At 41.9% G+C, this 23,428-nt stretch overlaps 1 protein-coding gene across 6 annotated transcripts in view; it reads right to left on the reverse strand.

Moving 5' to 3' along the window:
• Positions 1-23,428, reverse strand: part of Afg1l (AFG1 like ATPase) — a 165,985-nt gene that overhangs the window by 79,668 nt on the left and 62,889 nt on the right. For all 6 annotated transcript variants that reach the window (XM_030245011.1, XM_006512698.1, XM_017313883.2 and 3 more), the window contains 2 exons: positions 23,301-23,400; positions 8,093-8,151 (listed from right to left, as the gene is read on the reverse strand). In XM_030245011.1, coding sequence (XP_030100871.1) covers positions 8,093-8,151; positions 23,301-23,400 — 159 coding nt within the window. The remainder of the gene's footprint in view (positions 1-8,092; positions 8,152-23,300; positions 23,401-23,428) is intronic.

Genomic DNA, 23,428 nt, shown 5'->3' on the forward strand with positions numbered 1-23,428 from the left:
GGTACTAGGCTTTGAGGTTTCAGTGACATCATCCAACAAGGCCACGCCCAAGTCTCCCCAAACAGTGCCACCAACTGGGAACCAAGGACTCAAATACCTGACGCTGTGGTGCCATCACATGCACTGACATTAAGGTGAATTGTTGCTAAGGGTACATGACTTAGCAAAGAACAAGGCACACGAAACGGGGAAGCACGTAAGCACTCTGAATAGCCAAAGTAAACTAACATTCTCTAAACACCAGTGGCTTCACTGGAGAGCCCAGGCTGGAGCTGAGCCGAGTCACTAGGGAAGTACTGAAACAAACCCGGACACATGCGTCCTAAAGATACTTAGAACACCTCAAAGGTGGTGGTGGTGGTGCATGTCTTTAACCCCAGCACTCAGGAGGGAAAGGCAGGCAGATCTCTGTGGGTTTGAGGCCAGTCTGATCTGCAGAGTGAGTTCCAGGACAGCCAAGGCTACACAGAGAAATCCTGTCTCAAAAAGCAACTCTCAATAGACTCAAGTTTAACTGCAAGACATTCAGCCACTGCCAAATTAAAAAGAGAAAAGAATCTTAGCCCATTTAAAGGCAATAATAGACTCAATGCAATGGACACTGTGTCTTAGCATCTGATCTAAGTTACCAGATATGGGGGAATTAACCAACAACCAGGAATAGCTGAGATGGGAGAACTTACATATGAAGACATTTAATACAGTGGCTTCCACTTTGGGGATGTGGAGATGTATAATTTTGAACTCTGGATATTACTTATAAAGCAAATATTAAAAGACTCTGAAAGTGTCAATATGGATGACTGTCCCAATACCTCGCGAGCAACAGGGATGACATTTCTCCTAAGCAGCTTACATATCATCTTCTGCACTATAAAAGCCATCCATCCAGAGGGAGAAGCTCCCAGCCCAGTGCCAGCTATATTTAAGATTGTGAGTATGTGTGTGTGCTTACATTGATTGATTGTGAGGGGATGGGGGAGGGAGGGACATGTGCTCTATGTGTGCAGGCATGCCATGGCACATATACAGTTGTCAGGAGACAACTTTCAGGAGTCAGTTCTCCTCTTTCACCATGTGGGTTCCAAGGATTTGACTCAGGTCAATGACTTTACTCACTGAGCTATCTATATGGTCCTCATCATGATATATTATATCTATGTGTGTGTGTATATATACATATACATACACAAATATATATATATATATATATATATATATATATATATATATATATATATATATATTGCCAGCAGTGCCTCTAACTGCTTAGTCCACTGACCAAAGACATCCATGGAACTTGTGACTGTGGCCCACATCATCACTGCCACCCAGAAGACTATAGGTGCCTTCCCCAGGGAACTGTGGTACTGAACTTACAGATACTGCTATGTCAGTGAACAGGATGTCCACTGACATGGGGCTTCTGTGTACCCACCCATAACATATCATGGGTGTGACCTGCATGTGGAGAGAGGGCTCAGATGTAATGAGATCAAGAACAGGTTTTTTTTGTTGTTTGTTTGTTTGGTTGGTTGTTTGGTTGTTTGTTTGGTTGGTTGCTTGGTTGGTTTTTTCGAGACAGGGTTTCTCTGTGTAGCTCTGGCTGCCCTGGAACTCACTTTGTAGACCAGACTGGCCTCAAACTCAGAAATCCACCTGCCTCCAAGTGCTGGGATTAAAGGTGTGCGCCACAGGAGACACTGAAGCTCCGATGGGCACCCTGCAGGGCACTGAGGATATGGTTTTCTGCTCAGCGTCACAGTGACCCTCACTCATCAGCCTTTGATGCTGAGGCTGCACTGCTCCCAAGAACCTCTCTATCAAGTTCATGCCCTGGTGCACAATGGATTCGGCTACATAAACAGTACAGCCAACTCTATGGTCCATATGACTCCAAGGAGTCAAGTCTGATCTTGAGCCCCAGTGAGCACATGCAGAAAGAAAGGGCCTCAGCTCCCTATACATTTCCACCAACGCAGTCCCTCCATACACAGACGGTTTCCGTGCTGGATTCCCCAGAGAAGAAGTGCTTAAGGTCCTACAATGGCATATGTCACCAATAAAGTCTACTGTACTCCCCCAAAGGAAGAAAAGATGTTCAGCCACAATGTGACCCTACCTCGGCCTCAGTGGGATGTGTATTGGTTTTTGTTTGTTTGATTGTTTTCCAAGAAAAGAAACAAGCATTGGCAAGGATGTAGAGGCACTACGACCTCGATGGTGGGAACATAAAATAGCAGGGCCTCTATAGAGAGCAGTATGCCCATGTCTTAAATAAATTAAGTATAGCCGGGCGCGGTGGCGCACGCCTTTAATCCCAGCACTCGGGAGGCAGAGGCAGGCGGATTTCTGAGTTCGAGGCCAACCTGGTCTATAAAGTGAGTTCCAGGATAGCCAGGGCTACACAGAGAAACCCTGTCTCGAAAAACCAAAAAAAAATAAATAAATTAAGTATGCAATTACCACATGTGATGGTTAATTTCCATCGCCAACTTGACTAATCGCCATGGAAACACATCACATGTGTCTATGAAGATGTTTCCAGAAAGTCTTAACTGAGCAAGGAAGACTCACTTGAGTGTGGGCAGCACCATCCCATGGGCTGGGTCCCAGGCTGAGCAAAGAGAACACCACCGAGTCCAGCACTCCCTCTGTGCTCCGGCTGTCCACGCACTGTGGTCAGGACCTCACACTCCTGCTGCCATGCCTCGCAGCCATGCTGAACTGGATGCCTTATAAACTGTAAGGGAAAGGAACCCCACCCTCCTTAACTCCCTCTTGTTACAGCAAGAACAAACATAACTGATGTGCCTCATTCCACTTCTAGACTCCAAAGGACATGGCTGTCCTCATTGGGCCTTTGCCAATCTGAAACAAACTAGTTATCTGGGAAGAGAAACCTCGATTGAGAAAATGCTTATATCAGATTGGTCTGTGGGCAAGCCTGTAAGGCATTTTTTAAATGTTTGACACAGAAAGGCCCAGCACATTGGGGACAATGCCACCCCTCAGTAAACAGTCCTGGGTGCTATAAAAAAATCAGGATGAATCAGGTAAGAGGAGCGAGCCAGTAAGCAGCATTCCTCATGGCCTCTACTCCTGTTCCTGCCTCCAGGTTCCTGCCTTGGGTTGCTGCCCTGAGTTCCTTTAGCGCTAGACTATGATCAGAACATGAAAGGCAAACAAATCCTTTTCTACTCACGTTTCCTTGGTCATGGTGTTTTCCACAGCAATAGAAACCCTACCTAGGATGACATGTGTTTGCACCAAAAATGTTCACGGCGGCTTTACTCACAATAGGAAAAATGTGCAGTTATCTCAAATATCCATCAGCAAAAGACTGGGTAAACAAAATGTGGTATATATAATAATAGATAATTTTCACACCATTCAAAAGAACAGAGGCCAGGCACAGTGGTACAAACCTATAATCCCAGCACTCTGGAGACTGAGGCAAGAGGAGTGTCAGCTCAGGACCAGCCTGGCTACACAGTGAAACCTTGCCTTTTAAAAGTGGGAGAGGGCAGAGAACAAAATGCTCAGATATGCGACCACATGGATAGACCTTGAAAACACTATTTTTCTCTACTTTCTTATGTGACTCCTTTTCTTTTCCGTGTGTGTATGTGTGTGTGCTCTGCACATAACCCGAGGGTTGACATTGGCTGTCTTTCTTAATTGCTCTCTACTTTATACACTTACAAGGGCAGGACCTTTTTACCAGGCCAGCTTGCTCTGAAAACCTGTCTCTGCCTCCTGCCCTTACTAGGTCCATGCTTGCATGACAAGTGTTCCATACATACATGCCCTCAGTCCCTGAGTGATTTCTTTAACTCGAATGCTATCTAGAAGTGTATGTCCTCATTTGCAAACAAGAAACTCTGACTTACCATACATTATGATGCTGCTCACGGGTGATTGGGCACGGTGTCCAGAGACTGTCTGACTTCTGTCCAGACCTGATTTCTGTCTTTCAGATTTATTAGTGAGACTGGCTCGCGGGGTTGCTCAGATCCTTGCTGCGTTTCCCCACAGCTATAAAAAGCTCTATGAGAAGCATCCTCTCCTAAGGGAATCAGTCCTCTGATGGTTCTGTCACTTTTCTTACATGCCTGGAGGCCATCCCTATCGAAATGAGTAAGCATCACTTGCCAATAAAGCGTTCTAGAATCATGGCGTGCTAATACCACAGTACCAGGCACATACACACAGCCTGTGCAAGCACTGTTACTATGGCCACTTTAAATTTTTATCACATAATTCTAATATCTCTATCAATTTGATTGATGCCACTGTCAGGTGGTCTTTTCACACTAATTTGAGATCTTCCTGGTCTTTGGTGGAAGTGTTTTTTTCACTAAAACCTGAGAACATTTTTGTAATCTGTCATGAGACTTGAAGCTTATTTTAATTAGACTTTTATAGTGTGTGTGTATATATATGTGTGTGTGTATCCATATATATATATATATATATATATATATATATATATATATATATCATAATACATGTAATACACCTACATACATACATACATACACACACACAACACACACACACACACACACACAAGGCATGGTAGTGCACACCTTAATCCCAGCACTCTGATCTCTGATTCAAGGCCAGGCTGAGTTCCAGGACAGACAGGACTACATAGAGAAACCCTATCCAGAAAAAAAATATGCATACCATAGATGTATCACCTTAACTCTGGCTTTAAGCATATCCACTGGGTTCTCCATCATCATCCATTTAGGGAACCTTTCATCATAACAGATACATTACTAACTAGATACTCTGTTCTCAGTATACACAGTATCCATTCCTCTGGGGCTGCGATAGATCAGGGTTAAGAACTCTTGTTCTTAAAGACAATCTGATTACGATTTCCAGCATCCAAATGGCAGCTCGCAGCCATCCATAACTCCAGATTCAGGATGCCCATGATAAACAGACATACATGTAAGCAAGATACTCATAGATATAAAATAAATAAATATCTATTCTTTCTTCTGCCCAACACCTGATACCCTCCAGTCTAGTTTTGCTCTCTATTTCCCTGTCTCTTTAGGTAACTCACATAAACAAATCACACAATATTTGGCCTTTAAAAAAAATGTATCCTTTTTGTTCCTGGCTTGTTTCACTTCATATAGTGTTTTCAAGATTCATTCATATTATAGCTATAAGTCAGAATTTCAATCCATTTTATGACAGAATACTATTCTAATATATATATGTACTATTCCAATACATATATGTACTATTCTAACATACATGTATACAATTCTAATATATATACAAACTATTCCAATATATAGTCTATATTGTATTTATATAGATTTATACCATATTTATTGATATTTATTGTATTTTAATTATATAATTCCCTATCATTCCTAGTATCTAATAAAAGTGCTATTATTTATTAAGAACTTACATAAGTGCTTGTTATTTTTCAATACATCAAGCAATAAACTATAAGCTTCTGTGGTACATTATAAATTCTGTTTACTAGGGAGAAACAAAGAAAATGTATTTATTCATTTTTAAATATTTATTTATTTAATGTATGTAAGTACACTGTAGCTGTTTTCAGACACACCAGAAGAGGGCATCAGATTCCATTACAGATGGTTGTGAGCCACCATGTGGTTGCTGGGAATTGAACTCAGGACCTCTGGAAGAGCAGTCAGTACTCTTAACCACTGAGCCATCTCCCTAGCCCCGAAAATGTATTTATAATATTCTTTTCCCTCAATAAATTCTAATTTTCTTTTTACTAAACTAATAAGACTCTGTTACTTTTATATCTTTATTTAGAGAGAACACGTTTATGTACATATATGTGTGTGAGCATGCATGTGTGTATATGTGTAAGTGTGTGTGTGGCTGCACACATATCATAGCGTGTGTGGAGGTCAGAGAACCATTTCTGAGAGTCAGTTCTCTCCTCCCACCAGTGCCTCTATCCCTTTACCAATCATCAGCACCGCTATGTGCTTTACATTGGTTTCTGCTGTACATTTCTCTCAGCTGGGCCAAGATGAAAGTCATGTTATCATCTGTAAGTAGGTAAGATGCCACTCAAGTAAATATGAAGCCATCCTTACTTACAAAGGAGTCTTCACACATACAAACTGCCCAACTTTGCTTTCTGTTGCTTTGATAAAGCACTGTTCAAAAGCATATTAGGGAAGGGAAGGGTTGAATTCACTTTCATGGAGGGAAGCCAAGGTCCTCAAGACATGAGCCTGGATAAGGTTGGCTGCTTATTGGCTTGCTTTCCAGCCTGGCTTTTTTATACAGCCCAGGCTCCACCTGCCTAGGAATGGTGGCACTCACAGAAGGCCACGCCTCTTGTATCAATTAGCTATTAAGATGGAGCCCCACAGGCACGTCCCCCAGACCTTCCCTCATGCCAGCCACTCTTGTGGCTAAACAGCACAAAGACGGACAAGCTCCACCTGGGCCAGCTCTAGTTTCTTGTCATTGACCTGTGCTCTGTTATATATGAGAGAACTTTGCAATGAACTGGACATTTTAGATATTTTCTAATGCAATCTTTACATTGATTCTTGGACATCTCAGCTCATGGTCAATTTGAAATTATGAATTATTCATTTTGGGTGCTCTTCTGTCTTCAGAAAAATCAAGAGCAGAAAAAGAAAAGGAAAGGAAATTTGATGGGTCGATTTAGTTGTCTGTCATTGGTATCGTATATTGAATTATGATAAATTACTGGCCACAGAGGAATAAAAGGCTTAAGTTCCCTCCAGAAAAGTATATAGACAAAGTTCTGTGAGCCTTCTTTTTCTATAGCTCGTGTATTAGCGCCATATGAAGATACTATTTTGGGCACGATTTTTCTTCATTTCTTGTTTGTATTGTGGTCTCTTTATAGAGTTTATTACTTTGGAGTGGAGCAGAAACATTGCAAATCACCTCTCCCCATGTGTGAAGCATGAATATCAAAGGGAGACATTACTGACAGGATGGACCCTCTGAAAGCACTTTCCTCACTTCTATAAATATCTCGGAGAAATTAAGTTCCCCGGGAACCTAAAATTGGTCAGGGAAACAGATGTTTGAATTCTTCTGAGTTAGTACAGGCACCAACAATAATCCAGCGCTATGGTAAAGAACTTGTCTGACTGTGTGCTTAGAGTATCTAAAGCTATTTCAACTCTTCCTTCTTAGCACGAAAATTTGAAGTTTAGTTTTTGCTAAATAAAACTTTATTCTTTTTTGAATATGTTGATATGCATCAAGACCATTTGCATATCTAAAATTAGATAAATTACATTTGGCACATAATTGAGCGTCATTTGGGAACTCTATACTTTGCTTTCTGCGTTAAGTATTTGTGTACAGTTTGCATTCTCAACAAGATTATAGAGATAAAAACCACCTATTTCATAATTCTATTACCTACTATGACTAGTGTGGCAGCTTGCACAGAGTAGGTTTTCAAGAAATATTGGTAGGCTATAGAATTAGTGAATAATCATGCAAAAATTACTTAAAATTAACAGTAAAAAGGGGAGGCTATTTTATCTTAATGATATTGTAATGAAGACTATTTTAAACTCTGTGCGGCAATGACACACACAAATATTTAAACTATTTATGTGCCTCAACTTGACATAATTTCATGATAACTTGATGGCAATCACATTTAAATATATTAGAATATTTTCGTAATAATGGTGTTCTAGAATAGCAACTTTAATAGCTAGGAAAACATGTTAATAATGGCCATTAGCCTGAAGGAAACAAAGAACACCAAACCCTCTTTTTCAGAAATAAATGTATAAGTTTAAACATTCTGCTATAATATTTACGAGCAACCCTTAAATTAAGATTTATAAAATGTAAACTATCAAATGTTTCAGCTAGGGGACAACTTGGACTATGGTTTGTAATTTTTCCCATGAACACACAAGGGCAATACTATTTAAAAAGATATCTGCTCTTGTCTGACTACTGGATAGGAAGATGAATTCTGCTTGAAGCAAGTCTTCCTACAAATGAGTCAGGAATCACCCGCTTGTGTCACTCAGTGGATGAACAAATGATTTCCCCTTACCTTCAGGACAGCTATAAATGGCACAAAGTTAGCCCTCTGGAGTCCATTTTTATAGAGATCTGAAACAAACAAACAAACGCATAAGCTTTTTACTTCGAGTCAGTCATAGTGAAACTTTATCTTGAGCCTGGCTAAGGAAGCTTTCTACTGACTAAGGGAGTGAAAGAAAAAAAAAAAATCACCAAAGTTATTTCTATTCATACAATACCAAGACTCACTACACTTTTCATAGAAGAAAAAATTAGCATTTATGGAAAAATGCCCAGTGGGAGGAAGATACAGTTGAGAATGTGAAGCCATGCCTTTAGAATCCCAAGGCAAGCATCCAGTATAGGATGAGGACCAATGGAGAGGCACAGTGACACATGCCCTTAGTCCCAGGCAAACCAGAGAGACAGGCGGATCACTGAGCTAAAATTAACCTGATTCTACACAGAGAAAACAAAAACAAAAACAGACCAAAAACAAAAATAGAAGAAGAAGGAGAAGGAGGAGGAGGAGAAAAAGAAGAAGATGAAGACAAGACACACCTAAAACCACTTGGCCCTTGAACATAGAGGACTCCATCAGGAAAGGTTTCATTATCTTTTCTTGTCCTATAGGTTCTCAGGGATTAACTAAAAGCCATGTAAAATTAACCATTAAAAAAAAATCATTAGACAAAGACTACTCCTGAATTTGTACCAAGGTGACATATTTGCTCAAAAGGCCAGTATAAATGAATTGTCTAAAAGTCCAAATGCTCTTCCTAGTAACTTAAGACATCAGGTAATTATATCTTAGGCAAAATTTTCTTACTTAGATACTTTGTAACATATGAATCTGTCACTGTGAATGCATGCTTATATAAAATATAGATACATAAATACACTTATTTTCAAAAGCAAACAAAAAGAAAATAGAAGCACACTTTTAAGGATTTTATACGTTTCTTCTTTTTCTTTTTTTTTTTTTTTTTTTTTTTTTTTTTGGTTTTTGGCTTTTGGTTTTTGGTTTTTCGAGACAGGGTTTCTCTGTGTAGCCCTGGCTGTCCTGGAACTCACTCTGTACACCAGGCTGGCCTTGAACTCAGAAATCTGCCTGCCTCTGCCTCCCAAGTGCTGGGATTAAAAGTGTGTGCCACCACTGCCCAGCTATACTTTTCTTTTAAAGGAAGAAGACATTTGCTAAACATCATGACACACATATGTAACTGCAGTACTCAGGAGGCACACATATGTAACTGCAGTACTCAGGAGACACACATATGTAACTGCAGTACTCAGGAGACACACATATGTAACTGCAGTACTCAGGAGGCACGCATGTGTAACTGCAGTACTCAGGAGGCATGCATGTGTAACTTCAGTACTCAGGAGGCACACATATGTAACTACAGTACTCAGGAGGCACACATATATAACTGCAGTTCTCAGGAGGCACACATATGTAACTGCAGTACTCAGGAGACACACATATGTAACTGCAGTACTCAGGAGGCACACATATGTAACTACAGTATTCAGGAGGCACACATATGTAACTTCAGTACTCAGGAGGCACACATATGTAACTGCAGTACTCAGGAGACACACATATGTAACTTCAGTACTCAGGAGGTACACATATGTAACTGCAGTACTCAGGAGACACACATATGTAACTGCAGTACTCAGGAGGCACACATATGTAACTACAATACTCAGGAGGCACACATATGTAACTACAGTACTCAGGAGGCACACATATGTAACTGCAGTACTCAGGAGGCACACATATGTAACTGCAGTACTCAGGAGACACACATATGTAACTGCAGTACTCAGGAGACACACATGAGTAACTGCAGTACTCAGGAGACACACATATGTAACTGCAGTACTCAGGAGGCACACATATGTAACTGCAGTATTCAGGAAGCACACATATGTAACTGCAGTACTCAGGAGGCACACATGAGTAACTGCAGTACTCAGGAGGCACACATATGTAACTGCAGAACTCAGGAGGCACACATATGTAACTGCAGTACTCAGGAGACACACATATGTAACTGCAGTACTCAGGAGACACACATATGTAACTGCAGTACTCAGGAGGCACGCATGTGTAACTGCAGTACTCAGGAGGCATGCATGTGTAACTTCAGTACTCAGGAGGCACACATATGTAACTACAGTACTCAGGAGGCACACATATGTAACTGCAGTTCTCAGGAGGCACACATATGTAACTGCAGTACTCAGGAGACACACATATGTAACTGCAGTACTCAGGAGGCACACATATGTAACTACAGTATTCAGGAGGCACACATATGTAACTTCAGTACTCAGGAGGCACACATATGTAACTGCAGTACTCAGGAGACACACATATGTAACTTCAGTACTCAGGAGGTACACATATGTAACTGCAGTACTCAGGAGACACACATATGTAACTGCAGTACTCAGGAGGCACACATATGTAACTACAATACTCAGGAGGCACACATATGTAACTACAGTACTCAGGAGGCACACATATGTAACTGCAGTACTCAGGAGGCACACATATGTAACTGCAGTACTCAGGAGGCACACATATGTAACTGCAGTACTCAGGAGACACACATGAGTAACTGCAGTACTCAGGAGACACACATATGTAACTGCAGTACTCAGGAGGCACACATATGTAACTGCAGTATTCAGGAAGCACACATATGTAACTGCAGTACTCAGGAGGCACACATGAGTAACTGCAGTACTCAGGAGGCACACATGAGTAACTGCAGTACTCAGGAGACACACATATGTAACTGCAGTACTCAGGAGACACACATATGTAACTGCAGTACTCAGGAGGCACACATATGTAACTGCAGTACTCAGGAGACACACATATGTAACTGCAGTACTCAGGAGACACACATATGTAACTGCAGTACTCAGGAGACACACATATGTAACTGCAGTACTCAGGAGACACACATATGTAACTGCAGTACTCAGGAGGCACACATATGTAACTGCAGTACTCAGGAGGCACTCATATGTAACTGCAGTACTCAGGAGGCACGCATGTATAACTTCAGTTCTCAGGAGGCACACATGTGTGACTGCAGAACTCAGGAGGCACACATGAGTAACTGCAGTACTCAGGAAGCACACATATGTAACTGCAGTACTCAGGAGGCATGCATGTGTAACTTCAGTACTCAGGAGACACACATATGTAACTGCAGTACTCAGGAGGCACACATATGTAACTGCAGTACTCAGGAGACACACATATGTAACTGCAGTACTCAGATAGCACACAATGTAACTGCAGTACTCAGATAGCATACTTATGTAACTGTAGTACTCAGGAGGCACACATATGTAACTGTGGTACTGAGGATGGCACACATGTGTAACTTCACTACTCAGGAGGCAAATGCTCAGAAGATTCCAGTTAAGGCCAGCCTGAGCTATATAGAACTGCTTTGTCTTTAAAAATCAGAACAAGGGCTCACATCCACTTGTAATTCTAGCTCCAGGGCATCCCACAACATATTCTGGCCTCCCTGGGTACTCATATACATGTGCACATACCCACACCCATATACTTAGATAAACAATAAAGTAAGTCTTTAAAAAAGAAAGAGGGTGCTGTAGAGATGGCTCAGTTCTTAATCGCACTTGCTGCTTTTACAGAGGACCAGAGTTCCGCTCCCAGCAAACATGTCAGGAAGCTCACATCAGTCTGTAATCTCAGGCCCAAGGGATCTGACGCCTTCTTTTGGCACCTACAGGCACCTTCATGCACATGCTTACACACACGTGCAGACACATATATACATATAAATTAGAACAATATTAAAACCTCAAAATGTTTTTAAGGGGGGCTTCTTTGAAAAAAGTTCTTAAGAGTGTAAAATCTTATTGCATCAACAGTTATCTCTGACAGCCATCCTATTATGCTATTGGATTTTTATAAATTCTAAAAATGGAAACAGTAAAACAGTTCCCTCCATAGTGAAAAACACAAAATAGATTACACTGTACGTCAGGTTTTTCAAAGTATAGCATTATAGGACCTTTTCTATATTTCCTTATTTAAAGAAAAATTGAAAACTGATAGATTTCAACAGCCATATTTTTATGAAAATAAAATGGTCATTAGAAAACATTTATTTTCCTTAGAAATAATAATCACAGCATCATTACAGTGAGGGGGGCTGTGTACATTCTGTGGTGATCAAGGGGAGGCTTTGTTTCACGTACACCTAACTTTTTTCTTAAAGATTTATTTATTGTTATATGTAAGTACACTGTAGCTGTCTTCAGACACACAAGAAGAGGGTGTCAGATCTCATTACAGATGGTTGTGAGTCACCATGTGGTTGCTGGGATTTGAACTCAGGACCTTAGGAAGAGCAGTCAGTGCTCTTAACCTCTGAACCATCTCTCCAGTCCTACACCAAACATTTTGATTTAGGAACATCACAAAAGGTATAATAATATGAGATCTTTCCTTTACTATAGTCCAGACCTATACAAGGATGAAATGCAAAAAATGGGTTTAAAATTAAGTATTCCCACAGTTTTCACCAACTGCAAACGCTGCTGGAGAAGGTGCATAAAAATATAGCGGGGACTGGGGGCTGTCTCAGTGGTAAAGTGTTTTCCTAACATGCAGAGGCCCAGGTTCAATCCCCAGACCCCACTCACAAAAAATGAAATAACAGAGAGATTGACAGGAAGTAAGGAAAAGGAAAAGTAAGAATTTTTAAAACTCAGCCCATATTGTAGCAGTTTCATAAATGAAGAAGCAAAACAAACAACTTTCTAAGCTTCAGTTGTAACACCCCCAACCTGGAGGCAATCCAAAGGAGAAGCATGGGGGACTGCACAATGAAATACTATTCTGCAATTAAACAGACAAACTATGTGTACAACAGGCAAATCTCAAAAGGAACTAGACCCCAAACAATATATACTGGTAGCTCTCTTGATATAAAACTACAGCAAACACAAGCCCATCTATGACAAAAGGACACAGGACTAGAGTCAGAATATCCAGGATGGGCAAAGGTCATTGGCTGAAGGCTTAAGGTGCAGAAATGCCTCAGTAGCATGGGGAAGCACTTCAGGAGTCTCAGGTTCTAGCTAAACAGGTTCTTATCAGGAGAAAGGAAGCTGAACCTGTAATCTTACTCTAGGCTATGGGACATTCTGCAGGTAGAGGCAGAGAGGTGTTTTATAACTCCCCAGACAAGGTCAGAGATGGGGAATCCCTGCCGTATTGTGCTGAGCATTGTCCTGACAATGGTACACTTCAACCTTAATTAGCAGGGCAACACGCTTCTATTATATACTAGAAATCCATTATAAAAACATACCCAGCATTCATGAATATCTATGAGCACAACAGACTAGAGCAAAGCCCAGGTGTAGTTTTAAGGTACTTTTGTTTTTGCTTTTTTTTTCTTTTTTTCTTTCCAAGACAGGGTCTATCTATACGGCCCTGGCTGACTATCCTGGAATTCACCACGCAAACCAAGCTGGCCTAAACTCACAGAGATCTGCCTGCCTCTGCCTGAGCAGTGCTGGGATTAAAGTGTGCACCGCCACATCTGCTTTATCTTTTGTTAATGCTGTGGTGCTTTGGAATGTTGAAGCCAGTGACAGCAGTGGAGGCTCGCTTGTTCTTGAGTAAAAGAGTCCCCCTCATCAGCAAAGTTAAAGGGAAAACGACAATGGCTGTTAAGTCTTACAGGCTTAATGTCTCAAAGTCTTTAAAACTGTGCCTTTACAAAAGCATGTGATTCAAAATGCTATGCTCCGAGAGGCATTTTCTTTTTTTTTTTTTTCTTTTCCATTTTTTATTAGGTATTTAGCTCATTTACATTTCCAATGCTATACCAAAAGTCCCCCATACCCACCCCCCCCACTCCCCTACCCACCCACTCCCCCTTTTTGGCCCTGGCGTTACCCTGTACTGGGGCATATAAAGTTTGCGTGTCCAACGGGCCCGAGAGGCATTTTCTAAACAGAATCCTAAGCAGAAATCGGGTAGCTTGAAAATCTTCAGGCTTTTATGGACCACGTAATGGAAGAGGGGCTGTAATCATCACAATGAGAGTTTCTCTGCAGCTCAAATATTATGCTAATTGCAATACAATAGATCCATCTCCTGAAATGTTATTTAGCTACAAAGTTTTTCACATTTAGTATTGACTTTCTTATAAGAAGGGCTAGGCTGATTCCATGACAGGCTTCAAGCTGGCTGTTCAGGAAACTAGGCCTACATCTCCGCTTCCAAGAACTGGGCAAGTGCAGGACTCAGAAGCTTCTCCACCACTAGTCCTGAGGCAAGGACCATTGCCAGCAGCAGTTTCCAGACTTCCTCAACAACAGTTTCCAGTCCCCCCAGCAAGGGTTCTGGAATGTCCATAGAGATAAAGCCAAGATTAAGAGAGAGGTCACTTACCCCTCCATAGAATTCCCCTGATGTGCTTGAAATCAGGCCTGTGAGCTCACTTTGGGGTCTCTCCATCTTTGTAGATGGTAGAGCATGCTGGACTTATGCACAGTAAAACACCTTTTGCATTTGCATACTGTGGCATCATTCTTCAGCAAATCATGGACCCTTACCCTTAGAGGCAAAGGTTTCTATTATATTTATGTCAACAGTTGCTGTTATATACTAAATATCAGTTAAAATTCACCTGCTCTTGCCTGTGGTTTTTCCAATGATTCTGAACAGAGCTAAATGAACACTTGGTTGTATAAGACAGTGGAGTGGGCTTATGGAACACTCATTTGTAGAGAATAGAATGAGGGCCTCCAAACTCTCCAGAGTGAAGAATGGTAATAACACTTAGAGGCAAAATGCATGCAGAGAGGACTTTAAGGTAATGACAAGCACATCCATACAGTGCAAATGCATGGGTGGCAGATCCTTCCCTTAAAATTCAAGTTTCAAAACCAAGAGGATGAATAATACCTATTTATACATATACAAACTGGTTTAGAGTACAAAAGGCATTTAAGAAAGGTAATTCAAATGAATTTTCCTATAAAACAGGAATAAAATATGTCCCAGAATAAACTACTTACATGGCTCTATGGGGTCAATATGATTTATCCTTCTAAAATATTATTATTGTATCATAGATTTTTTTAAAGGGCACCTTTAGACCATTTAAGCAGTAACAGCAATATAACTTTTCTTTTTCATTATTTAGAAAATATTTTATCAGTTTCTGTGATCCACCCACATAGGTAAGACCTTACATATTTAATACAGTGCGTCTTATCTACACTGGCTGTAAATTTCTGTACAAATGTCAGGTCAATATAGTAAACTGGAATACTTTTTCCCAATGTCTATAGCATAGTATTTGGCTTCCTTCACTAATAAAACTAAAGTACAAACAATATTTTGCTAAATCTGTAAATAGTATAGCATATTAAGTTTCCTCTTTTGACTGTGAGTTGTCACAGGTACGGTACTGTAGTTATAGTGGTGTGTGTGTGACTCCCAGCACATGGAAGCTGAAGGCAGAAGGATGGAGAGTCTACTGGAGTATGGGCTCTGATGAGAGAGGACCCCAGTGCAAGACAGAGGGGAGGGAGGAACTGAGCGGGGAGTGTAGCTTGGGGTACCTTTTTTCTTTCCCTGAGGCAAAGGACTTGGCTTGAATCTCTTCAGCAGCCATATTTTCTTGGCCCACAACCTTATAGACACTTTTTTTTTTCTAGGCAAACTGAAAAATATTCTGTTCTGTGTTTGGTCACAATTCGTATTATAAACTAAACTAGCTCTGCTAGAGGCTGTAGAGATGACTCAATGTTTAATAGCGCGTACTGCTCTTACAAAGGACCAGACCTCATGTCAGCAGCTCACAAATACATGTTATTCCAGCTCCAGGGACATCCAATGCCTCTGGTCTCTGAAGTCAGCCACATTCAAATGTCCATACTCACACACATACGTGTGTGTGTGTGTGTGTGTGTGTGTGTGTGTGTGTGTGTGTGTAATTATAAATAATAATAATAATAATAAACCACTTTGGGGTTTTTTTCCCCTAGATTTTCTAGGTTTCTCTGGGTAGTCTGCCTATCCTGGAACTCACTCTGTAGATTAGGCTGACCTCAAACTCAAAGACCCACCTGCCTCTGCCTCTGGCCACTCACCTGTTTTAAAAAACTGTTGGTTTTTGCCTTTAGTCACCATATTTAATGTTGTAGTCTCTGTTGTTGTTCTAATGCTACGGTGGTTTCTGTTCATGTAGGACTGAACGAATGGTGCCATGCGTGAGCGCTGTGTGTCTCTGCAGTTCGGATGATGTTTCCATGTAGTTCAGGAATTCAGAGAAGATCCACGGTTTGGCACCGTTCTTCTAACCAGCCACCAATTTTGTATTGTGTTAAACAGTGATTGTTGTTGCTCAAACTGCAGAGAAAAGGTTTCCTGGGGTGCTCAGCCACCAGTAGGCCAAGAACCACATCTCCTACTCAAAACTAAGGGGCCATCACAGAAAAGGGCTAGGAAGAACGTAAGAGCCAGAGGTCAGGGAGGACTGGAGCAAAACCCTGTCTTCTAGGCCTGACAGGACTCCTGCTCTCAGGGATTCACCATGGCTGTGGATGCCCGCACAAGACCCGTGGCAAGATCAAGCCATCCAGGATTCTCACAAGCAGTCCAAGGGGATTCACACGCTACTCCCCCTGAGAAGCTGGGCTGGGTATAAGGCATGGGTTCTAAGGCTGTTTTCTCTAAAGGTGACCCCTGGAGAGTCAACCGCACTCCAGTGAAAGGTTATACACCCAGAAATACATGGGCAGCACAAACTGGAGCCAGTCTGGTATTTAAAATAGGACACAAAGTTGAGGGGTGGAAGAAAGTAGCCCTCGGAAGAGTTAGGGAAGAGTTGGGATAAATACGATCAAAACACACTGTACAAAATTCTCAAAGCAGTAACCTTTTAAAAATCTATAGTTGTAGACCCTGACAAGCTCATCACTGCATCAGAAATTTTATATAATTTCACTGCTAAATGTAATTCTGAAATAAATACACAGTTTTTTAAAAATAAAACACATAGACCTGATATCATATTTAAAAGATAATTCTAATTACATTTTATGAAAGGTGTTAGATTGCTCCAAATGTGTTTTCAGGCTTTGTAGAAATGACCACTGAATTATTGATCTTGCTGTTCTTTTGTTTTGCTGATACAGGTCTCCCTATTTAGTTCTGAAGAGCTTGGGACTTGCTATGTGAACCAGGCTGGCCGCAAACTCGCAGAGATCTGCCTGCCTCTACCTCCCAAATCCTGGGATTAAAGCATTCACCATCACACCCAGCTAATTCTTTTCCTCTAAGTAATAAAATAAATGCACAAATGTGAGCGTGCACGTAAATGTGAGTGTGTGCACCTACTGGTAGCCAACTGTAGTGCTATCTAGTCCTTTGTTTACAATGAATATACTGGTCTGAATGAAAATCATATAACATTGTTGCCTGGTGATCTGAGAAAGTGAATTTTTCAAATCATCCTACTCAAGGTGTTCTAATGCTACCGAATGCTTTCATCATTGTAATAAACAGTACATAGAAAACAGAAATTTGAGCCAACCAGATGGCTCTGTGGGTAAAGTCACTTCCTCCGAGCCTGATGGCCTGAGTTCAATTCCTGGGACCTGTGTGGTAGAAGGGGAGAGCCAGTTCCTACTAGCTGTGCACAGACCTCCCATGTGCATGCACATGACATGCACTCTTGTGAGCGTGTATGCTCATACAAACATATATGTAAATTTTAAATTTTTAAATGTTAAAATAATTGGGGGGACTGGAGAGATGGCTCAGCAGTTAAGAGCACTGGCTGCTCTTGCAGAGGACATGACTTTGATTCTTTACAACCACATGGCTCACAACCATCTGTAAAACTCCAGTTTCCGGGGATCCACTGCCCTCTTCCAGCCTCCAACGGCAGAAGACACGCATGTGGTGCACAGACATACATGCAGGCAAAGCACTCATGCACAGAAAATAATAATAATAAATATTTTTAATTTTTAAAAAGGAAAAATGCAGACATTCTAACATCTTCTGTATAGCTCTAGGTCCAATTCTGGGGACCGCTTTCTTTTTGGTGGCCCAAATTATACTGACATTGAAGAGCAGTCACCCAACTTACCCAGTCTACTTCCCTTTAACACTGTATTCCTGTTTTTAAATAGAGTTCTCAAGTTTAATCATTAAGTTAATTCTGAATTTTTAACTAATTTGATCTCCTGACCTGCTCACTTGTTGGGTCACCATCCAATTAATTCTATTTTTTTTTTCCTCTACTGGAATATCATGAAACTAGAAAAACTTGTGAGTATCATGAAAACAGAAAAACTTCAATTTCGGAAGATGAGACATAAGAATTCTGTGCGTGAAATTTTAAATCACAGGTTTCTTGTTTAGTTGTTCCCTGCAGATCCACTGCCATCATCACCCTGCACCAGGTTTCTTATTCTGCACGCTTCTGACATGTTTGTCCACGTGGTCCTTTGCATGAAGAATAGCTCTTTGCACTAACAATGTCTCTGGCAGCAGTCCCAGCCCTAACCCTGCTGCCTGCCAGGACACCCCTACACTTGGGTAGAACAGCCAGACATTGCTAAATGTCTTTCAAAGCAAACAGTCCCCTCTGGAGAACTGTTGTCTGGTACTAAGACATAGCCAGTTCTTGTCTAGTAGTCCACAGTAGTTTCCTGGCAGGTCCCCCTGGGTCCCTCATGTCACTACACTCTACCCAGAAGCCCATCTTTAAATCATGGCCAGTGCAGTCCTCCCACCTGGAATCTGGTCCCTCCTGTCTGAGGCGAGCTTCAGTGGCTTACATTATCTCTTACAGCAGAATTCAGCATCCTAACCGCTGCTTTACGGAGGCCAGCTCCTGCCTGCAGCTCCATCCTGTACAGCCCACTTTTTGGTCACTGCTGCCTTCTGAGCTCTCTGATACACTACTCTCTTTCTGGCCACTTAGCATGGCCCAGCTCCGTGCCAAGGACTTTCTTTCCCCAGCTGGTAAGCCATCTGAGAATCTGCTATCTGGGGGACAGAAGAGAAAAAGGTCTCCCATTTAACCCTGGCTGGCCTGGAACTTGTTATGTAGGCTAGGTTATTCTCAGACTCCAATCCTCTTACCCCTGCCATCCCAGCATTAGATTACAGGCACATGCTACTCGGCCCAATGGTTACTTCTATCTTTTCAATAACGGCACTATCTGGGGCCTTGGATCAAAGCTATAATCTGCAGGAAGACCTGCGTGTATTCTCATGGTTGGAAAAGAGAACAACCTTTAACTGGGGCAGCTAGACCACGATCATTCACAGCCATCAAGGAGAAAGCAGCCAATGCAGTCTTTCTTAATTTATATAGAATAAAATTAACTCTTGTGGCATACAGTTGTGTGACTTTTAGCACATATAACCACCACCACAATCAAGATACAGAACAACTCCAGTACACCAAGAAATACTCTCCCTTTGCTCCTGTGCACTCAAAATCTCCCTTCCCAGGCGACGTAACCACTGATCCATTCTTCATTCTTTTATTATGTCTTTTCCTGATATCAATATTCTGTCTTTTTCTTCAACAATAAAATTATACACACACAGGAATGGACTCATACATATGAATAAGTATATCCACATTCATATTGTATCATATTCTTTGTGTTAAGGTTTTTTAATTTGGGGGGAAAGGGGTTGGGGTGTTTTGTTCTTGTTTTGTTGAGATGGTGTCTTCTCGTGTCAGTCAGGCTGACCTAGGACTTACACCATAGCCCAGGCTGCCTCTTAACTTACACTCAGCCTCCTGGGTAATAGGATTACAGGTGTAATGCCACCATGCCTTAGTGTCAAAGCATTAAGCTATTTGATCCCAGCACTCAGAAGCAGAGACAAGAAGACCACAAGTTGGAAGCCAGCCCAGAGCTAGGAGGTGGTGGTACACATCATTAACCCCAGCACTGGGATGCAGAGACTAGCCTGATCTATAGAGTGAGTTCCAGGAGAGCCAGAGGCCCTGTCATGGAAGAAAGAAAGAGAGAGAGAGAGAGAGAGAGAGAGAGAGAGAGAGAGAGAGAGAGAAAGGAAGGAAGGAAGGAAGGAAGGAAGGAAGGAAGGAAGGAAGGAAGGAAGGAAGGAAGGAAGGAAGAAAAGCAAGCTTGAGCTAGGTAGTAAGTTGTTTCAGGCTAGCCAAAACTACATAGTGACACCTTATCTACAGACAGACCGACAGGCAGACAGATGGACAGACGGATGGACGGGCAAGCAGACGGGTGGATGGATGGATGGATGGATGATGGATTATGGATGGATAGATGGATGGATGGATAGATAGCCTATTAAGATGACTTTCTTCTGCCAGTGGAGAGATTCTAGAGCTATGGAGAAACGGGCTGTCAGTTGACTAGAGTTCAACTGCTGCAACTCTGCATCTTGAATTCCCTTTGGGTCTTCTCAGAAGAGCAATTCCAGCTCACGTTCAGCACACTACCTGACAGCCCAGGGACCCTGTTCATGCCTCCCTCAGCCTCTCCCTGTGACTGCCTGCCTTGCTTTGCCACAATTCCAAGCACTGCCTTCCTTCAGCAATCTTGCTAGAACTTCCTAGATTGTTCTAGCACCTTGCTACTTATGAGCATAGCATTATCGCTGTGCAAAGATGATCCTGACAGCACTGTTAGATCAGTCATAGTAGAGGCAGACATCAGTCTCACTTAGCTGAACAATCTAGTATTTGTATGTGTATGGTGTTACCTGCATATGCATGTGGGGGAGGGGGTGTGCACTAAAATACATACATTTGTATCATTTGTCTTCCTCTATTACTCTTGTTTTAGTGACTGGTCTACTGCTGTGGAGAGACACCATGACCAAGGCAACTCTTGTAAGGGAAAGCATTCATCTGGGGGCTTGCTTAGAGTTTCAGAGGCTTAGTCCATTGCATGGCAGGAAGGGTGGTAACATGCAGACATGCGTAGTGCTGGAGCAGTAGCTGAGAGTTTTAAATCCTGAACTATAGGCAATGGGGAGAAAAAGAGAGACTCTGGGTCTAGTGTGGGCTTTGGAAACCTCAAAGCCCACCCACAGTGGCACACCTCCTTCAACAAGGCCACACCCTGTAATCCTTTAACTCTGAAACAAACATCCAAATATGCAAGCCGGGGCTGTGCAACCGGCATTATCACCCAAACTATCACAGCAATCAATGCCCCCCTTTCTTTTTTTTTTTTTTTTTTAAGACAGGGTCTCACCAGGTTGCCTTGGCTAGTCTGGAAGTCTGTATATAGAGTAGGCTGGCCTTGAACTTACAGAAATCCCCCTGCCTCTGCCTCCCTGAGATGCCCAAACAGTAATTTTCTTTTTTAAAGAAGCTCCTGTGTGAGTCTCCCTGCCCCCGTGGACTGTCAACCCTTCAGTGCACATGGGCAGAGGGAACAGTGACACTGAGTGTGGAGGAGAGGGGTTCAGAAGCCCTGTGAGTAGGTATGGCGAATGACCACACGGGACTGATTGTCAGTAGACAGATCAACTTATCTTAGGGTGATTCAAGGCTTTGGGGAACTGAGGGTAGGGACATCCAAGATGGGCAATGGTCATAGGTCATTAGCATGGGGAAGCATTTCAGGAATCCCAGGCGCTGGCTGAACAGGTTTGTCAGGAGAAAAGAAATTAATCCTATAAACTAATTGAGGCTATGTGATATTCCTTAGGTAGAGGTGAGTGTGGGGGCTTAGAACCCCCCAGACAGGGTCAGAGAAGGAGAAACCTGTTAACAAGAAGTCCTCCATTATTTGCCAAGTCCCAGAAGGCTACCTGTCAATGGTAGACTTCAACCTTAATTAGCAGAGTTTCTCGCACTTTTTTTTTAAGATTTATTTTTATGAGTACACCATAGCTGTCTTCATGCACACCAGAAGCGGGCATCGGATCCCATTACAGATGGTTCTGAGCCACCATGTGGTTGCTAGGGATTGAACTCAGAACTTCTAGAAGAGCAGTCAGTAAGTACTATCAACCTCTGAGCCACCCTCCAGCCCTTTCCCACACTCTTGAAGGACGAGAAGATAGCCCAGTGGTAGACTGCTTGCTTGGTTGCCGTGTTTTTATTCCCTATGAACCAGTCCATCAGTAAGCCCTGTTGGCTTGGCCTATAATAGAAACAGCACCTGAGCATTTCTTACCACAGCTCCGTCTCCTCTGAGTGCTGTGACAGACTCCTCAGTCCTTACTCCCAGTCTCAAACACTCAGCCCTGCAATCCATTCTGCACTGCAGCCAGAGAATCTTGCAGAAATGCAGACATTCTACATTCAATCTGAGGCCGCTTACTGAGATCCATCCATGTGTTAGGCACTCTGAGAGAACACACTCACACCCACACACGGAGATAAAAGATGCCAATTGATCAGTGCTCTCACAAAGCTTCTGGACAGACAATGAGTGGAAAAGACAATAAAGAAATCAACTATGGTGGGACATACGAGCCATGTGAGGAGAGAGAGAAGGGCAAACAGTAGTGCCACGGGGTAAGAGGGCGGGGCTGTGCAATCGGCAGACAGGCCTAGGGCCCTCTGGAAAGGTACTTCTGAGCAGATCTGACCGTCCCCTGTGAAACATTATTTTGGAATCCTCACCTTTAACTGACCACATGATGAGCTATAAAAAGAAAATACAAGATTTGAAATGTGTTACATTTGTCTAACCAGTACTTGTATTTTAATTCTTAAATGCTTTCCTAATAAGCCACAAGTGCCTTTTTAGAAATGATAAATTAAGTGAAGTAGAAAAAAAAAAACTACTCATGAGAGTGGGTTTCATCTTTTTCTAAAATTTAATTAAGAGTTTTTCATTTCATTGGGCTTTCTTTTATGGCATAAAAAGCAGATGAAAAGACTTATGTTTTTATATGTACGCATCACATGTCTAGTGTTGGGGGAACCATACCCAACATGGGAATCAACTAGGCTCAGCTTGCTTAAAAAAAAAAAAAACAAACAAACAAAAAACAGAAATATTTTTAAATGTGAATCCCGACTAATTTTTCAGATTGAGCCTGGTCTAACACCAAGGGTAGGCGAAAGCAGCAGATCTACAAGCCCAAGAAAATTACTACAGAAATGTGAGCTTTTGAAAGCTCCCTAAGTCTCCATCTAATTGGATGGGGAGCGCTCACTATGTTCCGTTACCTTCCGGTGGTCTGTTGGATGTTGCCACAACGACGACCCCGTTTTTGAACAGATTTTCAAAAAGCTGTTTCAGAATCATGGCGTCGGCGATGTCAGTGACCTGTGGACGACAACACATTTGTTTTATT

This window comes from Mus musculus, chromosome 10 (assembly GCF_000001635.26).
Source record: "Mus musculus strain C57BL/6J chromosome 10, GRCm38.p6 C57BL/6J".
Taxonomy (NCBI): domain Eukaryota; kingdom Metazoa; phylum Chordata; class Mammalia; order Rodentia; family Muridae; genus Mus; species Mus musculus.